This window comes from Amblyomma americanum, chromosome 9 (genome assembly GCF_052857255.1).
Source record: "Amblyomma americanum isolate KBUSLIRL-KWMA chromosome 9, ASM5285725v1, whole genome shotgun sequence".
NCBI classification, from domain to species: domain Eukaryota; kingdom Metazoa; phylum Arthropoda; class Arachnida; order Ixodida; family Ixodidae; genus Amblyomma; species Amblyomma americanum.
In genome coordinates this window covers 43,176,427-43,200,959 of record NC_135505.1, presented here as the reverse complement: position 1 = coordinate 43,200,959, position 24,533 = coordinate 43,176,427, and the positions used below count along the sequence as shown (strand labels likewise).

General features: G+C 45.7%; 1 protein-coding gene across 4 annotated transcripts in view; it reads left to right on the top strand.

The window, feature by feature from the left end:
- LOC144103959 (venom metalloproteinase antarease-like TpachMP_B) overlaps positions 1-24,533 on the top strand; it is a 108,053-nt gene that overhangs the window by 2,377 nt on the left and 81,143 nt on the right. For all 4 annotated transcript variants that reach the window (XM_077636693.1, XM_077636695.1, XM_077636694.1 and 1 more), the window contains exons 2-3: positions 12,149-12,273; positions 19,733-19,810. In XM_077636693.1, the coding sequence (XP_077492819.1) occupies positions 12,149-12,273; positions 19,733-19,810 (203 nt within the window). The remainder of the gene's footprint in view (positions 1-12,148; positions 12,274-19,732; positions 19,811-24,533) is intronic.

Sequence of the window (24,533 nt, the reverse complement as noted above, 5' to 3'; positions counted from 1 at the left end):
ATTATTTTGCCGAACCTAAGGTAGGGTTGCCATCAGTTTACTGCCTATGGTGAGCATCGCTTACAAAGAGGAAGGACCCAGTCATTCTGCATAACCCTTTCACAGGCGGCAGGAGCTGTGCTTAACCTTTTACACAATGACAGCAAAATCGTGTCAAGTAATTTTTTCACCACAGAAGCCCGTCGTCATCATGTGTCGCTTCTGTAAAACATGAGAACAATGCAGTTGCTCCTTCTGGTGCGAACAACAAGGTCCATAAAGATGCAGACCATCATGGGCGGAGGGAACCATATATCCCACTTGTTAACTGCTGGGGAGATTGCCGTACTAAATCACTGTCGTGGTTTAGTACAACAAGAAGCTGGGTGCGATGTGCACAGCATAGGCGAACTCGCCTGACGTGAGCCAATATGATGCTAATCCAGGTGTGCTCAGGAAACAGAGCGGCAGCTCAGTCGAAGTACACAAGAAAGTCGTGAGGAGATTGCAGTTGATGCGCTCTAGCTGTCCAAGGTGTGTCCTATCTAGTAAGGCTAGAGCGGAGGAAAAGAAAGTGGAAACTACAACTTTGGTTGCACAGTGAGCCATGGTTGCAAATGATAAGAGAAGGGAATCACGCGCCACAAAATCTTCAGACGGCATGAACAGGACTGCTGGATTAAGTAAACTTTAAAACGAGGGGGTGATGACAACACAAGAGAGCACAGGGACGTCGGTGTCTACTCTAACACACAGTACCTTTGAAAATGGCCCAGCGCGGTTTAGTGGCAACGGCACAGGGCAGAGAACTCAATTTCAGCTAAGCCGCAGTTGATGGCGGCTTTATACCGAGACATTAATCCTAGCACAAGATGATGTCATAAAAGCAAGAGATCAGTACTACAAATGGAGCAATATACCGAACGTCTTGCTTTCATACCGCAGATATGCTCAAAGAAAAAGGCTTGACAGGTTGTACTGTAGCAGTTTGAACAGAACCAACAGACATCAGCGTTTGGTTTCGTTTACAGGGATTAGGATTCCAAAGCGACGCAGGCTAGGAGGGGCGCCTATAAGACCATTTAGACCACTTGGGTTTCTTCAAGAGCACTGACATCGAGAAGTGCATGGGACTCTACCATTTTGACTAGATTGAAATGGGGCCTCTGCGGCCGGGATCGAAACTGCGGCTTTTGGATCAGCAGCCGAACACCGTCGGGCAAAGAAGAATGAAACGGCGGTTTTTGTGGAAAAAAGCTGTCTCATTCGGGGTTGAAACTTGGGACCATCAGCTGTCCAATGGACTCAGCTTACTATTTAAGCTAACCTGGACAACCAGCCGAGGGCAAAGCAAGAGCGAAGTGATTTAGAACTCCATATGGGAACAGTGCTCTTTCAATTTTCAGGGGAATGCTACAATAAGTAAAATGTGGCTAATACAGGAGTTCTTAACCATTACCATCCACCAAAGAGCAGCCATACGGCCATAAAAGAAAGCCATATAGCTTTCAAGTAAACATACTGAAAAAAAATGAAAGGGCAAAAAGAGCGCCTTCTTGGTCACACCGACATCACCAGTGCCAAAATCATCTGTTTTTCAACAACATCGAAAATGGCGGCCGAGACAAATAGCAGGCTACTTGATATATTAAAATTTTTAGATTTTGTACTATAACTGATTCTTTCTCCACGTAAGGAATTTTTCCTAGCATTATCTTTTTCATTCGCGAGAATGGCCGCCCGTAAGGACGCAAAAAAGGCGCATGCTACTTTATTATTTGGCGCCATATGGTCGGACGCTGAGGCTAAATGATCATCGTGTCCCCATGTGCAACTTCGATTGGACAACTGCAAGAAATTTTGCAGGGTTACGTTTCGAGCTGTGGTTGCCCTCAGAGAGGAACAGGTTCGGGGCTGAACTTGGCAAGGAGATATTGCTGGCATTACGCTAGCATTTTCATATTCAGTTCGACGATTCTGAGAAGTCTTTCAATGAAAGGGAGCGTGCAGGCTTATCGAATGCAGGCCTGCAGCGCAAGATAAATACTCGAAGGTGAAGCGTACAATGTACATCGTTGCTTGAAAAGTGAAACTATTTACTGCATGCTCTGTCTCGCGTCCTAAGTACTGCCGGAGCTTCGTCGTCCTCAAAAATACCCATTCCTGATTTTGTGGTCATGAATATTTTATTAATTTAGGAACGTGAAGGATATATAATTTTTGAGTTTAAAAGTGTCTTAACCTCCGAGGCCTGGCGTCCTTATAATGCAGGTGTTGCAATAACTGCATATTTACGCATGTTTACGCTTGCCGTTTCCGCATCCAGCGGAAACGGCATCTTTAAATAGCGGAAAAAGTGAAGCCTGAAAGGAATAATTAGCCGATAGGGATAGCGTGTTGCAAGATCTTGGAGAAAAAAAGCTAACAGGGGCCATTGGAAGACGCCTTTGTACTACAGCGTCCGCGGCTGGTATTAAAACTGTCACAGTTCTTTCTTTACTTCTACCAGCATCTCCTGCGCGTTACCCGTCTGAAAGTTGCACTTACCTGCGTGGATATCTCGATGCCCAGCTGCGGACGATCAGCGACTAGAGAAGAGCCACAACATCGTCGATCACTCTGATTGCTCGGATATCAATTGCAACAGTTTTGCACTTGCTGGAAATTTTGACGCTGATGTGAAAAATTTCACAAAGTGGTGACTGCAGTCCAAAGAGCAGGAATCCTACGAAAATTGTGTCTAAACAAACCTATTGCGGCTGGCTTGCGCCCACGGTGGACTGAATCAGTTGGCAGTGGCGTAGCAACAAGCGTGCTCAGCGGTCGTCGAACAGAATTCCCGCCACTGTCAGCCGTGCTCAATTTAATGCCGATAGCGAACTTTCGAGATGAATCATGCAAATTTACAACAACATTCTGTGACGACGTCGAATCAGCTCTGCCCGGATTGAATCAATTGAGATATGTCTGGTCGCGTCTTGCATCGCAAACAAAGCGATAAAACGGCGTTCCAGCAGTTTTGAAGAACGAAAAAACAAACACTGCTAAGATTCGCGGCATTACTCCCCTCTCTAAGAAGCATCGACCTGATGGATTAAAACAAATAAGGCGACTAGCAACAGATAAACAGATCGTGCAAAAATAAACATGGTGTGTCGAGACACAGCGTCTTTTAGCGCGCATAATATGGCCTTAGACGGACGACAAGGACAACTTCTGACCGCATGCGGCATCGCTGGGATACAGTCATTACGTCAGAAATTACTTCATAATCCAGTTCACCTAGCCGATGAAGAGCCTTGTACGGGCCGAAGTAGTGGCGCAAAAGCTTTTCACTAAATCCCCGGCGGCGAATGGGCGCCTAAATCCAGACCTGTTCTCCTGGATTGTATTCCGCATTGCTTTTTCGTAGGTTGTGGCGTCTGGCGTCGGTCCGCTGTTGGTCTTTGATCCGTAATCGGGCAAGCATTCGGGCTTCTTCTGAGCGTTGAAGGTAGGCGGCGACGTCGACGTTCTCTTCCTCGGTAACGTTGGGCAGCATGGCGTCTAGCGCGGTCGTGGCCTCCCTGCCATGGACAAGCCTAAAGGCGTAATCTGGGTGGTCTCCTGCACTGCGCTGTTGTAGGCGAAGACAACGTAAGGCAGGATGACGCCCCAGATCTTGTGTTCGGCATCTAGCACATCGCCGGTGGTTTTGTTCAAGCGCTCGGTCACTCCTTGATCTGCGCATGGTATGCAGTTGTCCGCCGGTGGCTGGTTTGGCTGTAACACAGGGTGGCTTGCTTTAGATCCACCGTGAATGGTGTTCCTCTGTCCGTGACAAGCACATCGGGGGCGCAGTGTCGCAGAAGTATGCACTCAATGACAAATTTGGCGAATTGTGCTGCTGCTCCCTTCGGTAGGGCTTTTGCATCGGCGTAGCGGGTCAGGTATTCGGTCAGGTAGGACTGCCTTCTAACAGCACTACTTGGAATTCCCGTCTTGAGTGCTATGCTACTGCCTGGTGCAAGACGCAGAAGATGAGCTGCGACGTTCATGACTTGTTTGACGGCCAGAAACGCAGTATGTGCTTTGTATTCTCATTGGAGTGGATGCGTTATAATTTTCGCCGTAAGCACACGTTCAAGAGGCTCCACCAAGCATGTTCAGTTCCGAGATAAATGGCGGCACTATTTCAACGTGTCGAGAAACTGCCGTAGAGAAGAAAGAGAATTAGATTTCGTAAGCCCCACATTCGCTTTCACATTGGCCATGAGAGCCCGAGTGCAACTTGTTTCGATGCGGATACCAAGCAATTGAAGAGAAGGGACAAGAAACTCACTATTCTCGCTGTTGTGGTTACTCGGTCAAACTACTGCCGCATGTCGTGCAATTGCTCGTCTATGGACTGCCTGACCACAAGAAGGTCGTCCACGTAAGCGTCAACGCAGGGCAGACCATGAGGGACGTTGTCTATGAGCCTTTGAAATCTCTGTGCAGCTTTACGGAGCCCGAATAGCATCCGCAGGAATTTGAGCACTCTACAGGTGTGATTGCTGTCATTCATATTGTCCACCGCCACTGAAATTTTGTCGTAGGCGCGGACGAAATCGATCATCCAGAAGATGGTCATGCCATACAAAGCTGCGTTGCAGTCATGGATATGCGCCAGTGAGTAGCGATCAAGGATGGTGCTGGTGTTGAGAGCGCGGTAGTCGCCATACGGCCACCAGTTTACGCCCTTTTTAGAGACAATTTGAAGTGGAGAGGCACCACAGCTAGAAAACGGTTGCATGATGCCAAGGTCGAGCATGTAATCGAATTCAGCGGGACAGATCTGGAACATACCGGTGGAAGCCGACGTGGGTGGCAACAGAATGGTAAGCCAGTTTGGATCAGATGGTGACACACGTAATGCAATGCAAGCAGGGTTCAATCCGATGGGGCTGTGATAGTAAAACGCTCTCGCAGTAACGGGACGACTGGAGGATCAACCGCAGCACAGCAAACAGCCGCGTCATTTTTTCCTGAATATCACACTGTAGATAGTGTTCAGTAGTCAAGACAAGATGACGACGCGGCTTGGCGTCAATAAATTAATTTTGGTGTGGAGGTCGACTCAAATAATAGAGGTGCTGAGGTCGGCAACTACTAAAAGCCATCGAAAAACTTGACGCATGGCTAAGTTCAGTCGTACACCGCTGTTAGTAAACAGGAATGCGAGTGCCGTTTACAGCGTATTGACTTGCCGTTGCCGGCGATCTTAGTTAGCCGCGCAGAAACATCGCAGTAAACACCGCATGACTTATGGTGTGATCCTGGTCACGTTAATTGCTCAGGGGTGTCGTGGCCTGGTGCTAGGCAGTCGGGATCGAATTGCGTTCCACGAGATCTGATGTATTAAGCCTGTCCTGGCTATGCTTCATGGCTCTACCCGTTCACAGCAAGGGCCACATTGAGCATGTGTTCTGCTCACCCGTAGTAGAAAGCACGCCAAGAAAAGTGCCGTATTCACTATTTGCTGCACTCCACAGGAAGTTATCACCCTTTAGCCATGAAAATATTTCCTAAGAACGTACTAACAGCACCAAATCGTTGCCAGTTTTACGCGAAATTGAGGGTTATCAGGATTTAAAAATTGACACGATGGTTACACTGTTAACGCGAGATTCAGAAACAGCTGTCAGAGTATTTGTGCTTTGCTATATGGTGTGCTAGCCGACATGAAAATGACCTCACATCTCTATAGGATGCGGATAGGGCGCTCTTTGCAGTTTTGAAATCTAGTCGTTCTTCGGCTAGGTCGGCTCACCAGTCTGCCATTCCAGAAGCACAGCGCCGCCGAAAATCCTGTCTTCGAGCTACGTGTTTCGCAGCCGCTGCCGCAGGTGGACCGTGTTATTTTCCTGCGCAATTGTCATACTCTTTTTCTTTCTTGCACGTTGACCACTTTCTAGATAGTTACCATGGTACGCGTTCCTACACTATCACCATACACTCCACTACTTCCCGTACCCTCCATCCACAGCAACCCCCTTCTTTTTCTAAGGTGATTACCCTCTGTTTGGTTTCCAGAGGTTAGTTACTCTTCTCGAGCTCTCGAAATGCGCTGTTTCTTACAGACTAATGATCCTGCGGTAGGGGATTTCGCTGCTCTCACCTCATCCTCCTCCTTCCACGATAATAACCTTCCGGATGGTTACCGTTGTTCTCTGATTGTGCCTTTCTGCACACTCCCCATGAAACCCAGTTTTATGTTAGTCCTCCTCGTCCTTCCAGTGTAGCTACCCTCCGAGTGGTTTGCTTGACAATTGTCGACCGGTTGAGCCTTCTTACGTTCTCGTCATACCCTCCTTCTACTGTAACCATCCTGCAGTTACATTCCATCGCTCTCCCGATACCCTCCTCCCTCCACAGTAAGCACCCTCCAGATAATTCCTCTGGTAACCAACCACCGGTTACTCGTTTCTCCACTGACGTGATAACTTCATCCTTGCGCGGAAACCACTCTCCGAGTGATCCCCGGGCCAACAAATCCACTGATTATGCTGACTACGGCATAGAATGGCAGAATACTGCGACGCGATACCCAGGAACAGCCATTTAAAAACCTGTCGCGGTAAAACACCTCATAAGGTGCAAAATGCATTTGATGAAAAACTACAGCCTACAGTGTTGAAGATTGCAACCAATGCAATAACCTACCGTAATTGGTGATTGGAAGCCGGACAATTGGGCCAGACTAGTGTGGCTCGTCATTGACGGTATTGCTAAATTATCCCATAATATCTACAGCTTAGTCTTAAAACGGGTGTTCGAGGGAGGGTTAAAGAACTAATGCGATAGAATTAGTAAGGTGGTGAAGGTGAAAACTATACGCTCGGTACCGGTGGCGTCAACGGCGTCCGCTCCACACTGAAGCCTTCACGTGCAGGATCGTGTATATGAGGCTTGCTTCTGTCCACCTACCAACTGTCAAGAACACCCTCTACTGCCGACTTGTCCACCTTGTTCTCTGCAATTTTGCGGAGAGAAGGAGACGCCGGACGAAGAATTACTCAGAAAAAAGGACGAACGCTAAGAAGAATGTAACGAAGACAATAGAAGGCCTATGTGCAGATCATGCAGCCTTCCGATGAAGTATCTGAGCAAACATGAGGCTTGTGAGAGGTATTCCCTCTAGCTTTTCACAGCAAGAGCAACCTGGGTCTCATATCTTGCACCGGTGGCTGTGATTGCAGCAGCCACCTATGAATGCAGTGGTGTATCGCTTAGCCGCTGGGCCCTTGCTGCATCAGTTGTTTGGCGAGTGGCCATGATTTCTCTCTCTTGCGGAAAAAAGTTAATATAAAGTGCAAAACAAAACAAGCCGAATTCTGCTACCTTGTTATGAAGCACCTTTTAACCAATTCGTGCTAAACTGGAATCCGACTATACAAACGAAATCCGTAGCTTCCGACTGCCTCGATTCTGGCAGTCTTTATACCGTAGGCAGCATAAGAGGGCTCTCGCAAAGCTTCTGCCCTCACCGTTCGATTACGTTCCTACGTGGCACTCGCGCTAATATAGGGTATACTACATCTGTTGTTGGACGAGAGTGGCGCTGGCGAACATACTCAAGGTTCGGTTAGACTGCACATAAATACCCCCGAAAGCAAAGGATTGGACAGCCGTCACCGTAGCTCACTTCGTAGAGCACCAGACACGAAATTCGGAGGTCGTGGGCTCGGATCCCTCTGGCGGCATGTGGATCTCTTATCTCCTCCTTTCTAATACCCTTGAATTAATTTCCTTATTTAATCTCCCAACCTTAAACCCAAGAAATTAAAAAAATCTATGCTTCATGGTTGCCGTCAGCGTTGGCTTCCGTTATGTATTTCATTACCAGCCCCTCTTTTTCCTTCCCTTGCCTGCTCAATTATATTGCCCATAATTAAAGAGATAAGAATGATTAAGCTGCAGACGGACGTAAGCTTTACAATAAACAACACTAAAAACACAAAACAGATGAGCGTCTGCTTGGGAAACGAACATTGAGACAGCTAAAACAATTTTTGTATTTAAGAAAGGCACCATTAATATTTCAAGAAAATGTGAGTTATTTAATTATAATTGCGAAACCACTGAAAGATGCAGACAAAAAACTGCAGCGTGGGCCCAAATTTTCTTCCTAAATATAGCCTCATCTAACATAAGCACCATCGACACAACGGACTTAGCGCGAAGACTGCTTGCTAAGGAACTTCTCCAAACGAACAGAAAACTAGAATCCTAATTTACCCACGCTTCAACACGGGACATAATGTGCTGAACAATCTAATGCCTCAGTCTTTATTATATCCCTGTCAACGTTCCCAGAGTATAATCTGCTGACGCGGACCAAATGTCCAAACATTACCTGCAACTTAAATTTCTCTCAAATTAAATATAGAGAAAAAAAAAAGCTCGAAACCAAGCAAACATTTATTCTGTGAAACAGAAACTTTAAACCAGTTACCTCGACGACCTTAGATAATCTTTCTGCCAGCACACAAGCGCGGTAGAGTAGTCTCTTTGGCAGCCAATGAATATAACAAAGAGGCCTGCAGACAGCTCAGATACTCTTGACACTATAGGAAACTAGGTACCGGTGCAATCCTGGGGTTCAGTTCGAGCATCTTGGGTAGACTGGCTGATCTGTTATTCGGGGGACTTATCACACAACGAGTTTGCAACTTCTTAAGGCCACTAAACGAAGAGCTGGATGCTTATACTTTGTTACTATAATGCATGAAGTTTCCACAGTAGATTGTTGAGAGCAGATATCCGGGGCTGGCATATTGTTTTCTACCAAAATTTGTGTGCAGAAATCTTGTTAATCGTTCTCAATCGCTACTAGGAAAGAGCGATGACCTTCTCCTGTCTCCAGAACGTACCACACGTTGTTTGAACAATAAAAGGCCCTAATGATAAAGCTGTTCTTCAAGCAAAGAATCTACTATTTTGTTTAGTTAATGACACTATTTGTAAACAAATATTGCATAACTGAAGGTGCCGACACCCTCGATAACACTCTGAGCTAAAACGCGCACTCGCATAAAGATGCAGTGCTTCTGTCACTACGTCAGTAAATCTTTGTGCTCAACTAAGTTGAATTAAATTCTTCCCATTACATTCAAATATTCTGAACACCTTTAGCTTTTTCTTGAAGACATTGTTTCCCTGCTAAGAATTTATGGTTCTAAATTTCTTTTCAGGCAAATCACGCATGTATATGCGCCATACAGACAAAACTCATAGAGGAGAACAAATTTTTGACACTAAAATCTTTCGTGTGGCGCAATATTTCATAACACACGGGTGCAATATTTTCTCCACACTGCTGTTTGTTCAAAAAAATCGCCACCTTAAACCAGGCTCTACAGAGAACGTACAGATCTATAAAAACACAATTCACTGGCCGTCATACAAGATACCGTAAGCAAAGCATGCTTGCAGGAGTGGCAGTGCTTCGCAGAAGAATATGTAGTGGAAACTGCTTCGCAGAAGAATAAGTAACAGAAAGTGCTTCGCAGAAGAATATGTAGCGACAAAACAGAGTACCTGAAGTATCGCACCCCTTATAGTAAATTTACGTGATGATAAAAATCCTCTGATTATTAGAATAAGGCTTACTATTGAGCAATTTGTATAAAATAAGGCGACGCACTTAAAACCAATGACACGACGTAGTATACTGAACGACCCCTGTATCTACAACAAAATACTCGAGATTCCCTTCTTAATATTTTGAGTAATCTGTGGAAATATTTTCCTATGCTAACTGGCAACGAGCGCATGCAGATAATGTTTTCCTAAGCACCAAGGGTGAAAATGAGAGGCTACAAAAACGTGACGGATATCCCAGTACACACAGGGCTAGACACCCCCCCCCCCCCTCCCCTCCGCCGAAAGTAAGCTTCTGTTCTCAATCAAGACGTTGGACCTTCTAGCATTAACAAGGTACTCTACAGTTAGAACCACGGTAAGCGGCTCTATTTTCGACCTACAGAATAGCATCAACCGCGCGTCTTCTAATGTTATCTACATTCTTCCGTGCACCCCCTGGCAGAAAATTACATATCAGGGAGATGACGATCAATGAGCGCAAGCCAGATTGACAGCCCTGAAAACACAAGAAAAAACCTGCCAAAGAGATTTGTAGCAGAATTTATTCAACGTGGTTATTACTTCAATGAACCTGTACTATACTATTAACTCTGCAACAACACTTAAACTCTGCGAAATATTAGAAAATACAGAGATGCATGGATGATCCGCAAACTGAATGCCGTACAATAAAAATAAATGTCTCCAAAGAAAGTTCACAACCACTCAGGTCAATTCCTTTCCTTACGCAGCCCTTTAGTAATGATTTTCAGCTGGTCAGAGCGAAAACAGCTCAACAGATCAAGCTAAGCATGACTTCGCAGTACACCATGGTGCCTCTATAAAATTTGTTTAATGCCTTTCGATCTCACCTGGGATTCTAAGATTTTTTTACTCTTATTTGCTAATTACATGTGAAAACAACAAAAGGCAGCATGAACAATATGTCATACATTACTGTACAAACTTCGTTTCTGCACCTACTTCTCTGAAAATTCATTTCTTAAACTAAACGACAGTTTGTTTCAAACTTAAATAAGCTGTCTCAGTTTGGCATAAATGGACGAAAACGGCCTCAGAATACTCTAACATTGTGAAAATCACGCTTCGCGTTTCAAACTTTGTAACCTCATGAGTGCAGCTAAGTAACATGTATAGAAAACCCTCTTTACTGTCGTCTTTCTATATTTGAAAAATCAATAATTACAACCCATCGTCGTTGTGCCGAACTTGGTACGTTCTGCTACTGTGCCCCATGAAAAAATATTGTTGCTGATTTGTGTAAATTGTTGTCTTCAACTCCATCGCTTATACTATAAAAACTAGTAAGTCAAGGAAACATAATTACCACAGTTCAAGTCACGAATATCTTATTATTAACATGGTTCATTCAGAGATGTAACAAGCATCGCTCCAAAACTTTTGTATTTGACCCATGCAGCACACTTCCACGCTCAATTATGGCAACCTTAATCTTACAAGAAACACAGTTATGCCTCAATATAATATTTTTATCACCAAAGGCGTTTCCGCTAGGAAAATGTATCTGCACTGTCATTTAGTAATGCGTTTCAACGTGTGACGGGAAAAAAGAATTCCGCACATTGCACCAGTTCCTAGATGCACCGTAAAATTTAAGACTCCCATGTTTATTCCTTCATTTTAGAAAGCCGTCCTTTTATCAATGCTAAAAATTGCCCTATCAATGTAGCTGGTAGAAAATTCAAATACAGCCTACATCACCGCGTTCGCAAAAGCACCTCTGGCCTCTGATCTTCCGAAAATGGTTTGAAAAGACGTTTGCACCGTTTCAAAGTCCGTGTCTCGAAGTGTTATAACCGAACATCTGACAGCAGCAATTGATAAACTCCTTCCGCATAGTTCTGCAAACAACTCACATCCGCACGAATCACTTTTTGATTTTAGACGGGGTTTCATTTGCGGCTAGGCTCAGGAGATTTCAGACACTTGCATATATTTGCACTCCAAGGCATCACGTGCTGGTGGTAGTATTTCATGTTCTTGAAGCCCTTCATCGCCTCCTCAGGTTTCAAAGCATCGGCTGGTTTATATGAGCTGTACGCTTTATGTAGAAAAGAACAGATGCGAGCGGCTTACTCTGGAATTGTTATTGGTGTCCTCCTCATGATCTATATGTCGTGTAGCTCAGAAACCAGCGGTGTAAATTCATATAATCAATAACTCATGTCTCGGCGTGCGTGGAGATGAATAGAAACACGTAAAAAGCGCGTTGTGTGGTGAGGTGAGGAGAAAGGGCAGCCACCTCAACGGCAAGCACCTGCGGCACTGATGAGCTCCTTTGGTAAAAAATTCAGAAAAGCGCACCATGTAGAGAAATAGACGACGCCTTTCTAAGGTTTAGGCGTCCATCGATGGAAAATTTGCGCGCTCGTCTTCCACGTGCTTTTTGTCAACTGACTTCGCAACAACAGCAGAGGCTGCGAGCCTCGCCTTTGAACATTCTAATATTGGCTTGGGGTTGGCAATGACAGCAAAAAAAAACAACAACTCTGCAGTAAATATTTTCTCATGTATCTTCCAGACCCTCAAAAAGGCACAATTGAGACAGGCGTCATTGTTAGCAGTGCACTTGCATCATCTTTTGCCGAGTTTCAAGGACATGAACACAAATACCTTTTGGACTACCTGCGGCTTCTGTTCAGCGCTGTAAGTTTACATTTTAGCTTTTTTTACTTATTTTGCATGTAGGAATTTTTCCTAATGCTTTTAAGGGAATCTGGAGCAGTGGAAACGTGTTAATGATGATGCTTCCCTAGAGTCATCATATTCTGTGGCAGAGGCTAAAAAGAATAACTTAGCATGCTGTTGTACTGTGGCCACTGATGTGTGCAAACGTTAAAAGCAGATAAACACCGTATTGCAGTAAGCACGAAGTCTTCATATCCAAAACTTTAACCCGAATACAGGTATTTAGGGTTTTTAAACCTAAATAATTATTCGCGTCTATATTAAATGTGCACACAGCCGGAGTAGGAACAAAACGCCGTAGCAGTCTTGCTCAGCTGCGCCTGTTGCTATTAGTAAAGATGAACACAAGTTCATGATAAAAAGATGGAGAATAAACTTACCCACGCTAAATATATGACATGCTATGTGCACACTAAATACAGTTATGCACATAATATATTAATAAAATTAATACAGTGGTAAAAATCAAGTGCACTACAGAAAATAGAAGTTGAATATTATGCCTTTTATTGGCAGCATTTTGTCTTGTTGTAGCGGCGTCAATCAATGCACCCTGGCCAATCCCCTGCCGTGAATATGTGCTATTCAAGCTGAGGACATCATCATGACCATCACTGGCAGCAAAATGAAGTTAAGAAACGTTAAGGAAGAAAATGTACCACAATATTCATTTACATGGATATATGAGGTATGACACGAGCAGAAATGGTATTGTTACGACCTGGGATTTATTCAGACTGCTACGGGCGACTGAAAACCAGCTGGATCCACTTGCCGAGCACAAGACGCATCGAACTAGTTCTCCTCATCTTCTGCGTAGTGAGCGATGCTGACCAAATAGAATAGGCATCGCCTGCTTATGGGCGTCACACTTCCCCCTACAGAACCTAAGCCCGTTGGGCGAGTTTAAAAGCACCGCGCGAATGGTATGGCTTCAGCAGGACAGCATGAGTCACTTCAGTTCATGAAAAACAACGGCCCTTTGCTTTGAGACACGCTACGCAGTGATTGAGTTAGCTAACTGGCTCAATAAGAACATAGGGTCAATCGTAGTGGCACAGCAGCTTCAGGGACAATCCTCGCTTTCTGACAGGCCACTACAACAAGAAAAAGACCATATCACCAGGTCTTTAAGTAACGTGACAGCGGTGGGTATCGTACCGTGCTTTGGACCAATCTTGGGAGGCGAGAATACGAAGGCGGGCAAGACGCCGGGCCTCTTCGGCGAGAAAAAGTGTCTCGGCGATAGAGGGACCTTCATGAGGGTCCGCATAAAAAGGTAGTATGGTGGTAGTATGGTAGTATGGTGGTAGTATGGTGTAGTAAGGATAGGGTTAATTGGAGAGACATGGGAGAGGCCTTTGCCCTGCAGTGGGTGTAGTAAGGCTGATGATGATGATGATGATGATGGTGTCTAGGGTGTAGCGTGGGAGGGGGGGGGGTGCGAGCTTATAGTAAAAAGAAAGGGCTGAAGCCAGTAGTCTCATGGTGGCCGGTATTGAAAGCGTAGGTTATGAACGGCAGGGCGCTGTCCCAGTTTTTGTGGTTTGAATCAACGTACATTGACAGCATGTTAGTTATCGTTCGGTTCTTGCGCTAAGTTAGCTTATTCGTCTTGGGATGGTAAGGCGAAGAAACGTCAAAATGCGATGCGCAGGAAAGGAAAAGCTGCTACACGACGTCAGTGGTGAACTACCGATCATAGTCAGTAAGTAATGATAACTTCTGGGACTCAAGAAGACACATGATGAGCTGTAGACGAGGATAGGACTGCCGTTTTCCAATGCCGAGTAGGGTAACGAACGCAAACCACTATCCAGTGGTTCCCAAGATAGGATTTGGTAAGTGGGCCCTGGAGATCTGTGCTCACTTGCTTGAATGGCGCGGATACGATGGAGCGCGCGTGCCGACCCAAGATGGCCTGATGTAGGGTCGTCATGCATGACCTGCAAGACAGGTGTACAGCCTCTTCGAAGCTGCCAGGAGGAAGCGCTGGCCTGTAGAATAGTTTTTCTTCCATGGGAGACCATCTCGCAAGCAGAATTGGTTTGCACCGAAGGGGTCTTCAGCCTCCGCAAGGAGAGACTGCAGGGCTTAATCTTTCTGCTGTACCACTTTGAATGTCGTGAGATCAGGAAAACACGTTGACACAGACACAGCGCAGTGGTCAAAGTTATCTATGTCAGACTCCGTCTCAGGAAGGGGCAACCGCGAAGGACAGTCCGCGTGAGCGTGCGGGCAACCGCTCTTGTATGCGACTGCGTAGTCAAAGTCTTGTAGCCGGAGACCCCACAGTCAAGGCGCCCACACGGCTCACGAAGGTTGACGAGGCAGTAGAGGGCATGATGGTCGGTGACAATGGTGAACGGGCGTTCGTAAAGACATAATTGGAAACGCTGCGTGGCGAAGAAGACGGCGAGGCATTCCTGCTCGATGAGCGTATAATTGCACTCCGGCTTATTTAGCGAGCGACTTGCATACGCAACAATGTGTTCTTTGTTGTCGCAGTGCTGGACGACCACAGCGCCGAGAACAACACCGCTGGCATCGGTATGAATCCCTGTGGGAGTGGAGAGATCGAAGTAGCGAAGTACAGGATGCAACGTGAGAAGAATTTTCAGTTGCCGAAAGGCGCCGCCGCAGTCAGCGGTTCACTCGAAAGCCACATCTTTCTGATGAAGGCCTTTCAGAGGGTATGCGATGTCCGCAAACCGATGAATAAAGCGGCAAAAAGTATGAGCACAAACCCAAGAAACTTCGCAAATCTTTGACAGACTGTGGTGGCTTGAACAACTCGACAGCTTCAGTCTGGGTTGAAACAGGTCTGACGCCGCCTTTGTCAACGAGGCGTCTAAGCACTAACGCTTGACGCGCACCAAAGTGTAACTTTTTAGAGTTAAGCACCAGACCAGCTTTGCGCATACAGTCGAGGTCGAGAGCTAACCGGTCGTTGTGCTCACTGAACGTCTTTACAAAAATGACAACATAGTCTTGGTAGCACATGCATATTTCCCAATTCAAACCATGGAGTAGAGTGTCCATGAATCTCTCGAAGGTGGTGGGGGCGTTACTAAGGCCAAGTGGCATTATGTTAAATTCATAAAGGCCGGCAGGTGTAATAAACGCTGTTTTCTCCTTGTCCGCGGCATGCATAGGAAATTGCCAATACCCCGGCCGGAGATCAATAGAAGATCAGTAGGAGGCTTAAAAAAGGCAGTCGATGCCATCGTCCATTCGAGAGAGGTGGTTTAGGTTTTTTATTGTGACAGCATTTAGACGACGGTAATTCACGCAGAAACCCCATGATTTATCCTTCTCTTGAAGAAGAATTACTAGAACAGCCCAGGGACTCGAGGAATTTTGTACAACGCCTTTGGTTAACATCTCCTTCACTTGTTGATTGATCACCTTGCGTTCAGACAGTGGCACGTGGTAGGGCTTTTGTCTGATCCGATATGACGCGCTAGTGTCAACCCTGTGCACGGTCAGAGGCGAGGGGATGGAAGGGCCGCCGGGCTGTGAAAAGTCAAGCACAGTGGTGTGTCACGGGGGATGGCCAAGAGAGCACGGCGCTGATGCGTGTAAAGCAAGTTGTCGATGTTGCGAAGTAACTGCGACTTGTTACAAAGCTCTGGTGCTGCTGCGCCCAAGGCGTCGATAACCAAGGCAACGGATAGCGGCGAGTCGTGGCTGCATGGCTCACGCTTCAGGCCTTCAGGCAGAACTACTGATTCTATCGAACATTTCCCTGTCCACAGTTCAGCGCGTCCGTTGGTGACGCAAACCACGCCATGAGGAACCAAGATATTCTTCATGCAGGTCAAATCGTTCGGCGCCACACTCGCATCAAAGACGCCGAGAGTGGCATCGGAGCAGGAAATCGGTACGCATATAGCCTAAGAACGATGCACGACATGATATCGGGTAACACAAAACGCCCTTTCTCTACTGCACAATTCTTCTACAAGGGCAGTGGTGAAACATTTGCAGACGCTAAGCTCACCGGCATGACAGTCGATGTCAGAGGCACACATCTGCAAAAAGTCGTGGCCAAGAATAACATCGTGCGTTGCCCGGGCAAGCAACGCCATTTCCGCGCTGAAGAAAACGTTAACACTACACACTCCAACTGCAGGCAGCGGTTGGCCACTCACACTACAAAACTGGACATTTTTGTCCCATCGAAAGAAAACTTTACGTCCGAGGACACATTTAAATACAGCACTCATAACTGAAACAGTAGCACTGGTATCCACTAAAGCCACCACAGGTGGACCATCCACTAGCACGTGCAATTTGTTCCGTAACATAACTACAGGCAAGGGTATCACTTCCAGCGGCAGACTTCCAGCGACCTCACCCCCATCGGTCACGCCGACTAGTGTTCCGGCGAAAGCGAGGAGAAGCGGCGTAGGGGTGATGGAGATCGACAAGTGCGAAAAACTGGAGGCGGTGTCACACTTCCCTCCGATGCCGGCGAACGATTCCGTATTTGTGCAGTCCGTGGGTTGCCAGAATCATGCGGGTAGGGTGTGTACAGAGAAGTAGCGGCTTGGTAATCCGGCCACGAAATATAGGTAGAGGTGCCGTAACGCGATGGTTGTCGTCGGCGGGGACAAAATTGCGAGATGTGACCGGGTTGTCCAAACGGTAACACACATGATAGGGGCCAGTTCTCGTCGTATGTGGCCGGCATAGGCTGGTAAAAGCGGGACCGGTCGTCCGGGGGCGATCGTGGTATGCTCCTCGGCCGCAGCCCTCGGGGTACCCGATGCTCCTCAAAGTGCGCTGCGTTAACTGCGGCTGGCGGAGTAGGGCGCGTGGGATGCACAGGAGGGAACGCTGCGGAACTCCAAGTGAGTTCCAGCGACCTGGTCAACTCTTCGCGAACGATCTGGCATATTGTGGGAGCGAGATCACATGACGATGTTGCGTATACAGCTGCCACCGTCGTCTTCCCTTGCCAAACGTCCAAATTTCGGTGTGATGCGACGCATTTTCAATGTCTCAAATGTGCGCCACTGCTTAATGACGTCAAGCACAGACTCGAGACTTTCTTTTCTGATAAGAAAGTTATAGACGTCTTCGGCGAACCCTTTAAGTAAATGGCCAATTTTGTCCTCCTCTGTCATGACAGGAGAGACGACCTTGCATAACTGCGATTTCCTCAGTATAATTCGTACATGTTCCACTGGGAAGCTGAGCACTTTGCGAATGTGCTTGTTCAGCCCGCTTCTTCTTCGCAACAGATTCACCGGAGCACTTCTTGAGCTCCTCTACAAAGAAATCTTATGTCGTGGAAGAAGCCTCGTGGTCGTCGCACCACTTTAAGGCCATGTCGGTTAGGAAAAACACGACGTAGGCAAGCTGGGCGGAGAAGTTACCCTTATGGTTGCGACTCACCAGTTGGTAGTGGGTGCGCCATTTATCGACGTCGTCGCTGGTTGAGCCCGCGAACGAGCGTGGCTCGCGGTAATGCTGCCGCAAACTTCTGGGCACAGACCTCGGAGCATCGCCGTCCAGGGACATGGTCACAAAAGGGGGCAGACCAAAATTCGACGTCTGCGGCGAATATGAAGCTGGGGATCTGTCTTCCAAGGAACCTGTATACCCGGCATCTTCTACCAAGATGATACGATCAGCGCTTTATTCAGACCACAACGGGCGACTGAAAACAACTGGGTCCGCTTGCCGAGCACGAGACGCATCCATCTTGTGCTCCTCATCTTCTGCGTAGTCAGCGATGCCGACCACATAGAATACTCATCGCCTTTTTATGGGTGTCACAATACATAATGAGCAATGTTTCTTAGGCCTACTGGGATGAAAACTAGGTAGGGTTCTAATGACTTTAAACTCATTTTTTTTAAATATGGAAGCGTGTACCACTACCTTCGATGGGCGATAGTCTATGAGAGTTGGCAAAATCATGCGTCATAGCTTTATGTTTACGGATGTCTAGGATTCGTTGTGAAAGGAGGTAAATACTTTGAAAAGAGATATTCTCGTCTCTTTCCGCTTGACATAAGCAAAAAATAGGGAATCTGAAAAGACGACTGATCTTTGCATGAAATAAATAATTATGAACTGCACAAAGTACTTTCTTCTCAACCAGGAAAAGAGATTTTAGAGTTTGCTTTATAATGGTGGCTGAGCGTATATTGCAGTTATTTTAAGTAGACAGGAAGAGGCAGTAAGTGAAGAGCACTTTAAAGTTTTCATATTACTCCATACGAATATATTAAAGTTTCTTTATTACTCCGCCTGTACCAGTACTTTAAGGAACCCTGCCCAAACGCAGTTATTGCACTGTCGGCTCTCTACAATAATCCCTGCGTTTGAGGGCAGCCGATTTGAATGAGTAAACAAGAGACTTGAAGCTGACTATCAAAATCTTGTTTATGTATTCAGGTCCATAAAGACTGGGGCTTGTTTTTTATGGTATATAATGTATTCACCCATCTCTACTAATCAAGGAAGTCCAGCACAGAATTGGAAATAGTTTGGATTATGTTTGTATTGCCGAGTGCAAAAATGTTTCAGTTCCCTCAGCCTACCAAATAACTAAACAGTAATGCCAGTCTTTGCTCTATTGTGTGGGTAGTTATTTTGTTAAGTTTACAGACAAATTGAACTAGTGTTATCTGCCACTATTTTTGCTTAGACTAGGAATCTAGTGTCTTCGCAAGCAAGCTCATAAGCGACAAGACAGTGCGGTAGAAATGTAAACTTGTACACAATATGTACCACTTTATAGGTACAGTGAAGAAAAACTGGTCTTCACTAAGTTCAACAGAAGCGAAGTTTTATAAACTACAGTAACATGAAAATAAAATATACATGTTTCCACGACCGCCTCACTTTGCATGTCCACTGCACTGCGCTAAAGCAGTTTTATAGGCGCCGCTACGCTGCCTTCACTTCAAGCGGCGATCAAGCAACTTGTTGCGATTTGGTTTAAAAGAGTTTATATCCAGAGGCAGAAAGTTCTACATCCGCTTTTCTCAGGAATTAATACGTCTTTTGACGCCACACATACCTCAAAATACCAACTGAAAGCAGAAGGAATTATTTGTACTGCAAACAAAAATTTGATGGTGCTGTCCTCATTGACCCTTTACAATAGCTCGATATGCATTAGTCCTCGAAAAGATAACATAGCAATGCAGCAGTATTACAAGTCTGGACTCTCGAAAGAAGTAAATTATGCTTGTCACAAATGCTCATTAGCCCTAGATAATTACGGCTACAACTAACCACGTATAGTTAGTTATTCTTAGTTAGTGTATCTTGATCATCAAGAAGAGAAATGAGCGCTCCTAATTTGCTGCTGCTCTCTGTATTCCTAAATTAAAAATTTCTTCATGAAAGTAATACATTCCCGTCTCATGCTTTCCCCCGCTTCTTCTTCCCGAAGGTGAATAAAATTATGGCCAGCACTGATCGAGACAATCTAGACATGCAGGTCGTCGTTACGGACATAGTGATATTAGACGTAAGTCCTATTTTTGATTGCTTCTTTACAAGTAGTCACAACACAAAAACATTCTCTTCACTTTATTGCCGTTGAAGCTTGCAATGAGGGGAGTTCCTGGTTTTCATATAAGACCTCTAGATATTGAACCTATTTTCTGTCCTCGTAGATGATTTGACTTTAGGATGCAGCAACAGGTGTGTTTGGAGCGCATTTTCTTTTATATGTAAACGGTCTTTCTCCCTCTTAGCATTAAAGATATAGGTTGTAATTTTTAGAACTGAAACCTTTAAGAGCGTTTCATGCATTTTTGAAGTACGTAAAGTAAGCCCACACAGTTGCCAGCAGCTTGCATGTATGTGTTCTGTTTAACAATCAGAATGATTCAGAGGGCACTTGATGATGCTTACGTGCTGCTTAGGCGTAAGCAGTAGTGTGTCATCGTGAGCGTTCGACCTCAACACAGGTTCCGCACTGAGAAATGAAACGAAGATGCGCCTCCCCAAAGCCCCAGCGCCGAACCGGAAAAGCCCGAATGAAACACTCGAACACTCGGTTCAAATAGCTGTCGCGAGCTCGCCTCGAAATTAAAAGACGTATGCAGTATGCAGCACGAAATTGTATGACACCACGCTGAACGGTTTACGAAGAACGGTTGCATAACAATTTTGATACGAAGATCGGTTTTTAAGGAAAGGCAATGGCGCAGTAACTGTCTCACATCTCCCTGGACACCTAAACAACGTGTTAAGAAAAAAGGTAAAAAGTCTGGGAAGGCATACAATTTAAGGTGCATATGTCGTCAGTTCCAATCGTTATCGCTAGTTAGCCTACAACTTGAGTAGTGCCTGTAAGCTATATGAAATGAGAAATCTTTGATAACACCCAGAACGCTTGTACGATAAACTGTTGCAATCAAAATCTTGCACGGATGTAGTCGGTAAACCTGGTACCACATTGAGGTTGGCTTGTGGGGAGGACATATAAAGGACAAGAGAGAGAACCTTTATTTTTTTCGGCTCATGCTCGAGCCTTATACCCTTGCCACATAGAAAATTAATGCCATTCCCATCTAATGATATTAGCACCTATTGCCATCAACCAGCTGCTACACGGGAACGTTTAATGCCATTAGGTTGGACTAATATTCACCATCGCATAAGTTAGGGGAACTCATTCGCATTCGATCTCGAACTGAATGTGTACTCTGGGCAGCAGATACGCAGCAGAAACAAGCGACGTAAAAAACTAGCATGCGCACTGCCAAAGACAGAAATTATATTTATTTACTTCTGCTAAAGAATTACCCATTTTTGTGCGAACCTCTTCACACTAGAAGCTGTCGTAGATAGCTGTTACTGTAGGTCCCAGCTGCAGCCAAGGGCAGCGGCCGACCATGAAGTGGAGCCATTCCCGCGACCGCCGATCATTTTGGGTTGCGTGTTTCTTGCTGGTTATCATTCCATATTCAGTTAGATCGCGAATACTTAAGGTGTACCTGAGCGCTTCACCTTTTGGAAGTCATTTCAACGCTCTGTGCGCCTCCGCGCGCCAGCGTGTCAGCCATTTTGTTTGTTTACCTTTACCGAATTTGTGGTTGACTTTGTACTTGGCTTGGGTTTTTATGGCTATAGTGCTGTAAATTGCCGAAAATAATATTGTAAGCTTAAATTATTCTACAGAAATGTTCTCACCCGCTTTTGAAACACTACTTAACAACTTCAAACATCTTTTATGCGCGCTGGTGTCTTTCAGTTGTACCATTTTTTTCACCGGTCATCACTGCCGTAATTTTCGAATGGCACTATTTTTACCGTGTAGCACCGAAGGAGACCGAACGGAATTCGGTGCATCGAATTGAATCGAATGAAATTCGCTTGGAATGTTGTGAAATTCGCCTTGTGGCAGAAGTATTAGTAACCCTGTGTGAAATGGGTGTGCTCGGTCTGCGTTTGTTCTACAGTCGCTTGAAGACATCCCGTTATTTTACTTAATATCGCGGGATTTTCTGTACTATCCATGTGTAGACTAACACAAGGCACCATCTTTTTTTCTAATGGGACTAGTAATGCGTTCGGATTCAAAATACGTCATAATTTCGTGTCATTTTCTGATATTCTTTTTCATGGTTCTCCACTGCACAAGGAAGATTTGGTACATTTTCCTGGCCCGTTATACAATCTCTAATCTTCACGTCATTTGATTTGATCTGATTTGATATGCTATTGGACTGCTTGAGTACTGTGACTGTGTGTGTAGTGTAGGGTAGCAATAGTAACCGTGTTGTATGGTTATTAATTACATTTTATGTTTCCAAATTATCTTCGAGCTTAGTTACTCTGCCTTGATATGGAGTACACAAGAAATTATTCGGGAAACAAGAATGAGCGTCATTACGAGAATAAGGCAGCTGTTTTCACGAACAGTGCTATCAGGTGAAAGAAGGCTTGAGTGTTTTCCTAGTACGTGGATGCAAAAGCGGCATAGTGTTCCTTATAAAAACGGCAAATTTGTTCGGTTTTGGCACAGCGATAATGGTTAGATTTTTATTAAAGATGACGTCAAACAACAAAAGTGTGACTGCAGTCGTCGTCGGATCCAAATTATTGAAGTGTATGCAAATATGCAATAGTGCAGTTACCCTTTGACAGAAAACATAGCATTCTGCCTACTCACGGAAAAGAGCCAACTGTAGTATAGGAGTGCCGCTTGAGGCTCTCGACGTGCACACCATCAACATCTCCAGGACGTATACCCGCTGCGATAAAAATGATTCAATAACAGTTCACAGGAGAGATACGCTAGGGAACGCGATATGGGCAGAACTTGTTAGTAGTCTTAAGGGAAGGGCTGCGTAAGTGGGAGAGACACAAATCTACACGAGGGCATCCCAAAGGGATGAAGCAGGATCGATGACGGCTTGAAGGCGTTAGCGGCGATAATTCTTCGCTGCCGTAAATCATGGGGCAATTTGGCGCATTTCTCGCGTAAATTGCACCTTGCAAAAGGTACCAAGTCGTTGGTGCCAGTAGGTTCAAGGTAGACACATCAGGGTGATGCGGAACAATGAATTTCATTGTGCAGGTGGGCTTTCGTTCGTACAGACAAAAGAATGCGAAAAGATGATTCTGCTCTGCATGACATTCTCACAGGCGTAACAAACAAGTGGCAGAACCCGCTCCTAATCAGATTGCTGTGATGCCAAGTGCATGGCGAGCACATCACAGACTCTATTGTTGAAGCGTTAACACCGTTCATCGGAAGTGTTCAGCCGTTGTGAAGCGGTGAACAATACGGTATAGCTGAAGCAGTGCTTCCACGGTTTTTGAGAGAAATACATGTCCCGGGATGTTGAAGTTGCTTTCAGTGCGCTATGGCGCACAGCTATAATATACCAGATGAAAATAGGAACATCACGCGTTAAGCCGGAAACCAAAGGTAAGCAGTGAACATAAGGCATGAGCTCGCCGACTGCCACAATGACGCAGCGGCGACCATTCAGAGTTAGGGGCGTGGGCTAATGCCGTCAATGAGACAGTCAGGAAAAGCGGTCAGGGACAGTCGAACTGCCATTCTCCTAAAATTTTCTTTCTGGTCCAAAATATTTTTTGTTTCTCAGGAGAAAGCAGTGCCTGCACAGGACCGTAGGAATGACGAGATGGGGTTTCATGACGGCGGCACTAAGGGCTACAGTTGAGACGTAGAAGATTACATGGGACGAGATAGTGAAGGCCCAGATGAAGGCACGTGCAAATTTTATTGCGATCTGAAGAGGACTCATTATAAAAAGCAAGAAACGTGGTTTGTCATAAAATCCTGTGATTGGTCGAAACAGCGAGGACCTCACACGGTCAAGTGATGTGGGCGAGCGGTGATTTTTCGACGGGCGTGTGACGTCATGACTCCACGTGATGTGGCTAAATTGGCAGGTGAGCTGAAAAAAATGTTACGTGGTTAGTCACAAAATACGCCTGTTGGTGCAGATAGTGGTGACTTCAAAGGATAACGTGGCATGAACGAGTGCTGATTGACCACAGAAAAGGGTTACGTCGTGAGAACACTTGACAAGGCCGAGTTGCGTACAGGCGGCTTTTGGGTGCGTTATTCACGTGACATGCCCATAGGGATTTTACGATTGCCGGCAGCTGGCAGCGGCGTTTGGTTCTGTGTACTTGTGTGTAGACATCTCTCTTCGTATCATGTTATAATGGAGCCAGAAAATCAGTGCAGCATCTCTTCTCCAGTGGAAAATCCGAGGAAGCGGAGAGGGCTTCCACGGAAGTATGTTGATGACGACAGTTTCGGCCGCTGCAAGTATGCTGCGAGCCGCTGGGTCGAAGGAGGGGTAGCAGGCCAAGCTGACTTCAGACTTTAATGATGTCGGATCGTCAGCACTTAATGTAAATAGGCGTCCCTTAAATTTTTACCACGCCAATGTGAGTGCACTGAGCACTCAGCATCAATAGTGAATGGAGGCGCAGAGGTCCGGACGCATTTCTGCCAGACGGCAAATACGGTTGAGGTGCTGAAGAAGAAAAGCAGCAAAGTACGGCCGTCAGAGAGGTATTTGCGGCGTATAGCATGTCATGGTGAATGGCAAAGTGGCGAGGTTGGGGGCAAAGCTCTCGGCGCCGGATGCATGGATGGCGCAGAGAGAAGGGCTCGGGGGGGCACATATCTAGGGGTATTTCCTTGTGCTAACTTTAGTCAGCAATGTCTAGTGACGTGATATCATCGGCCGAAT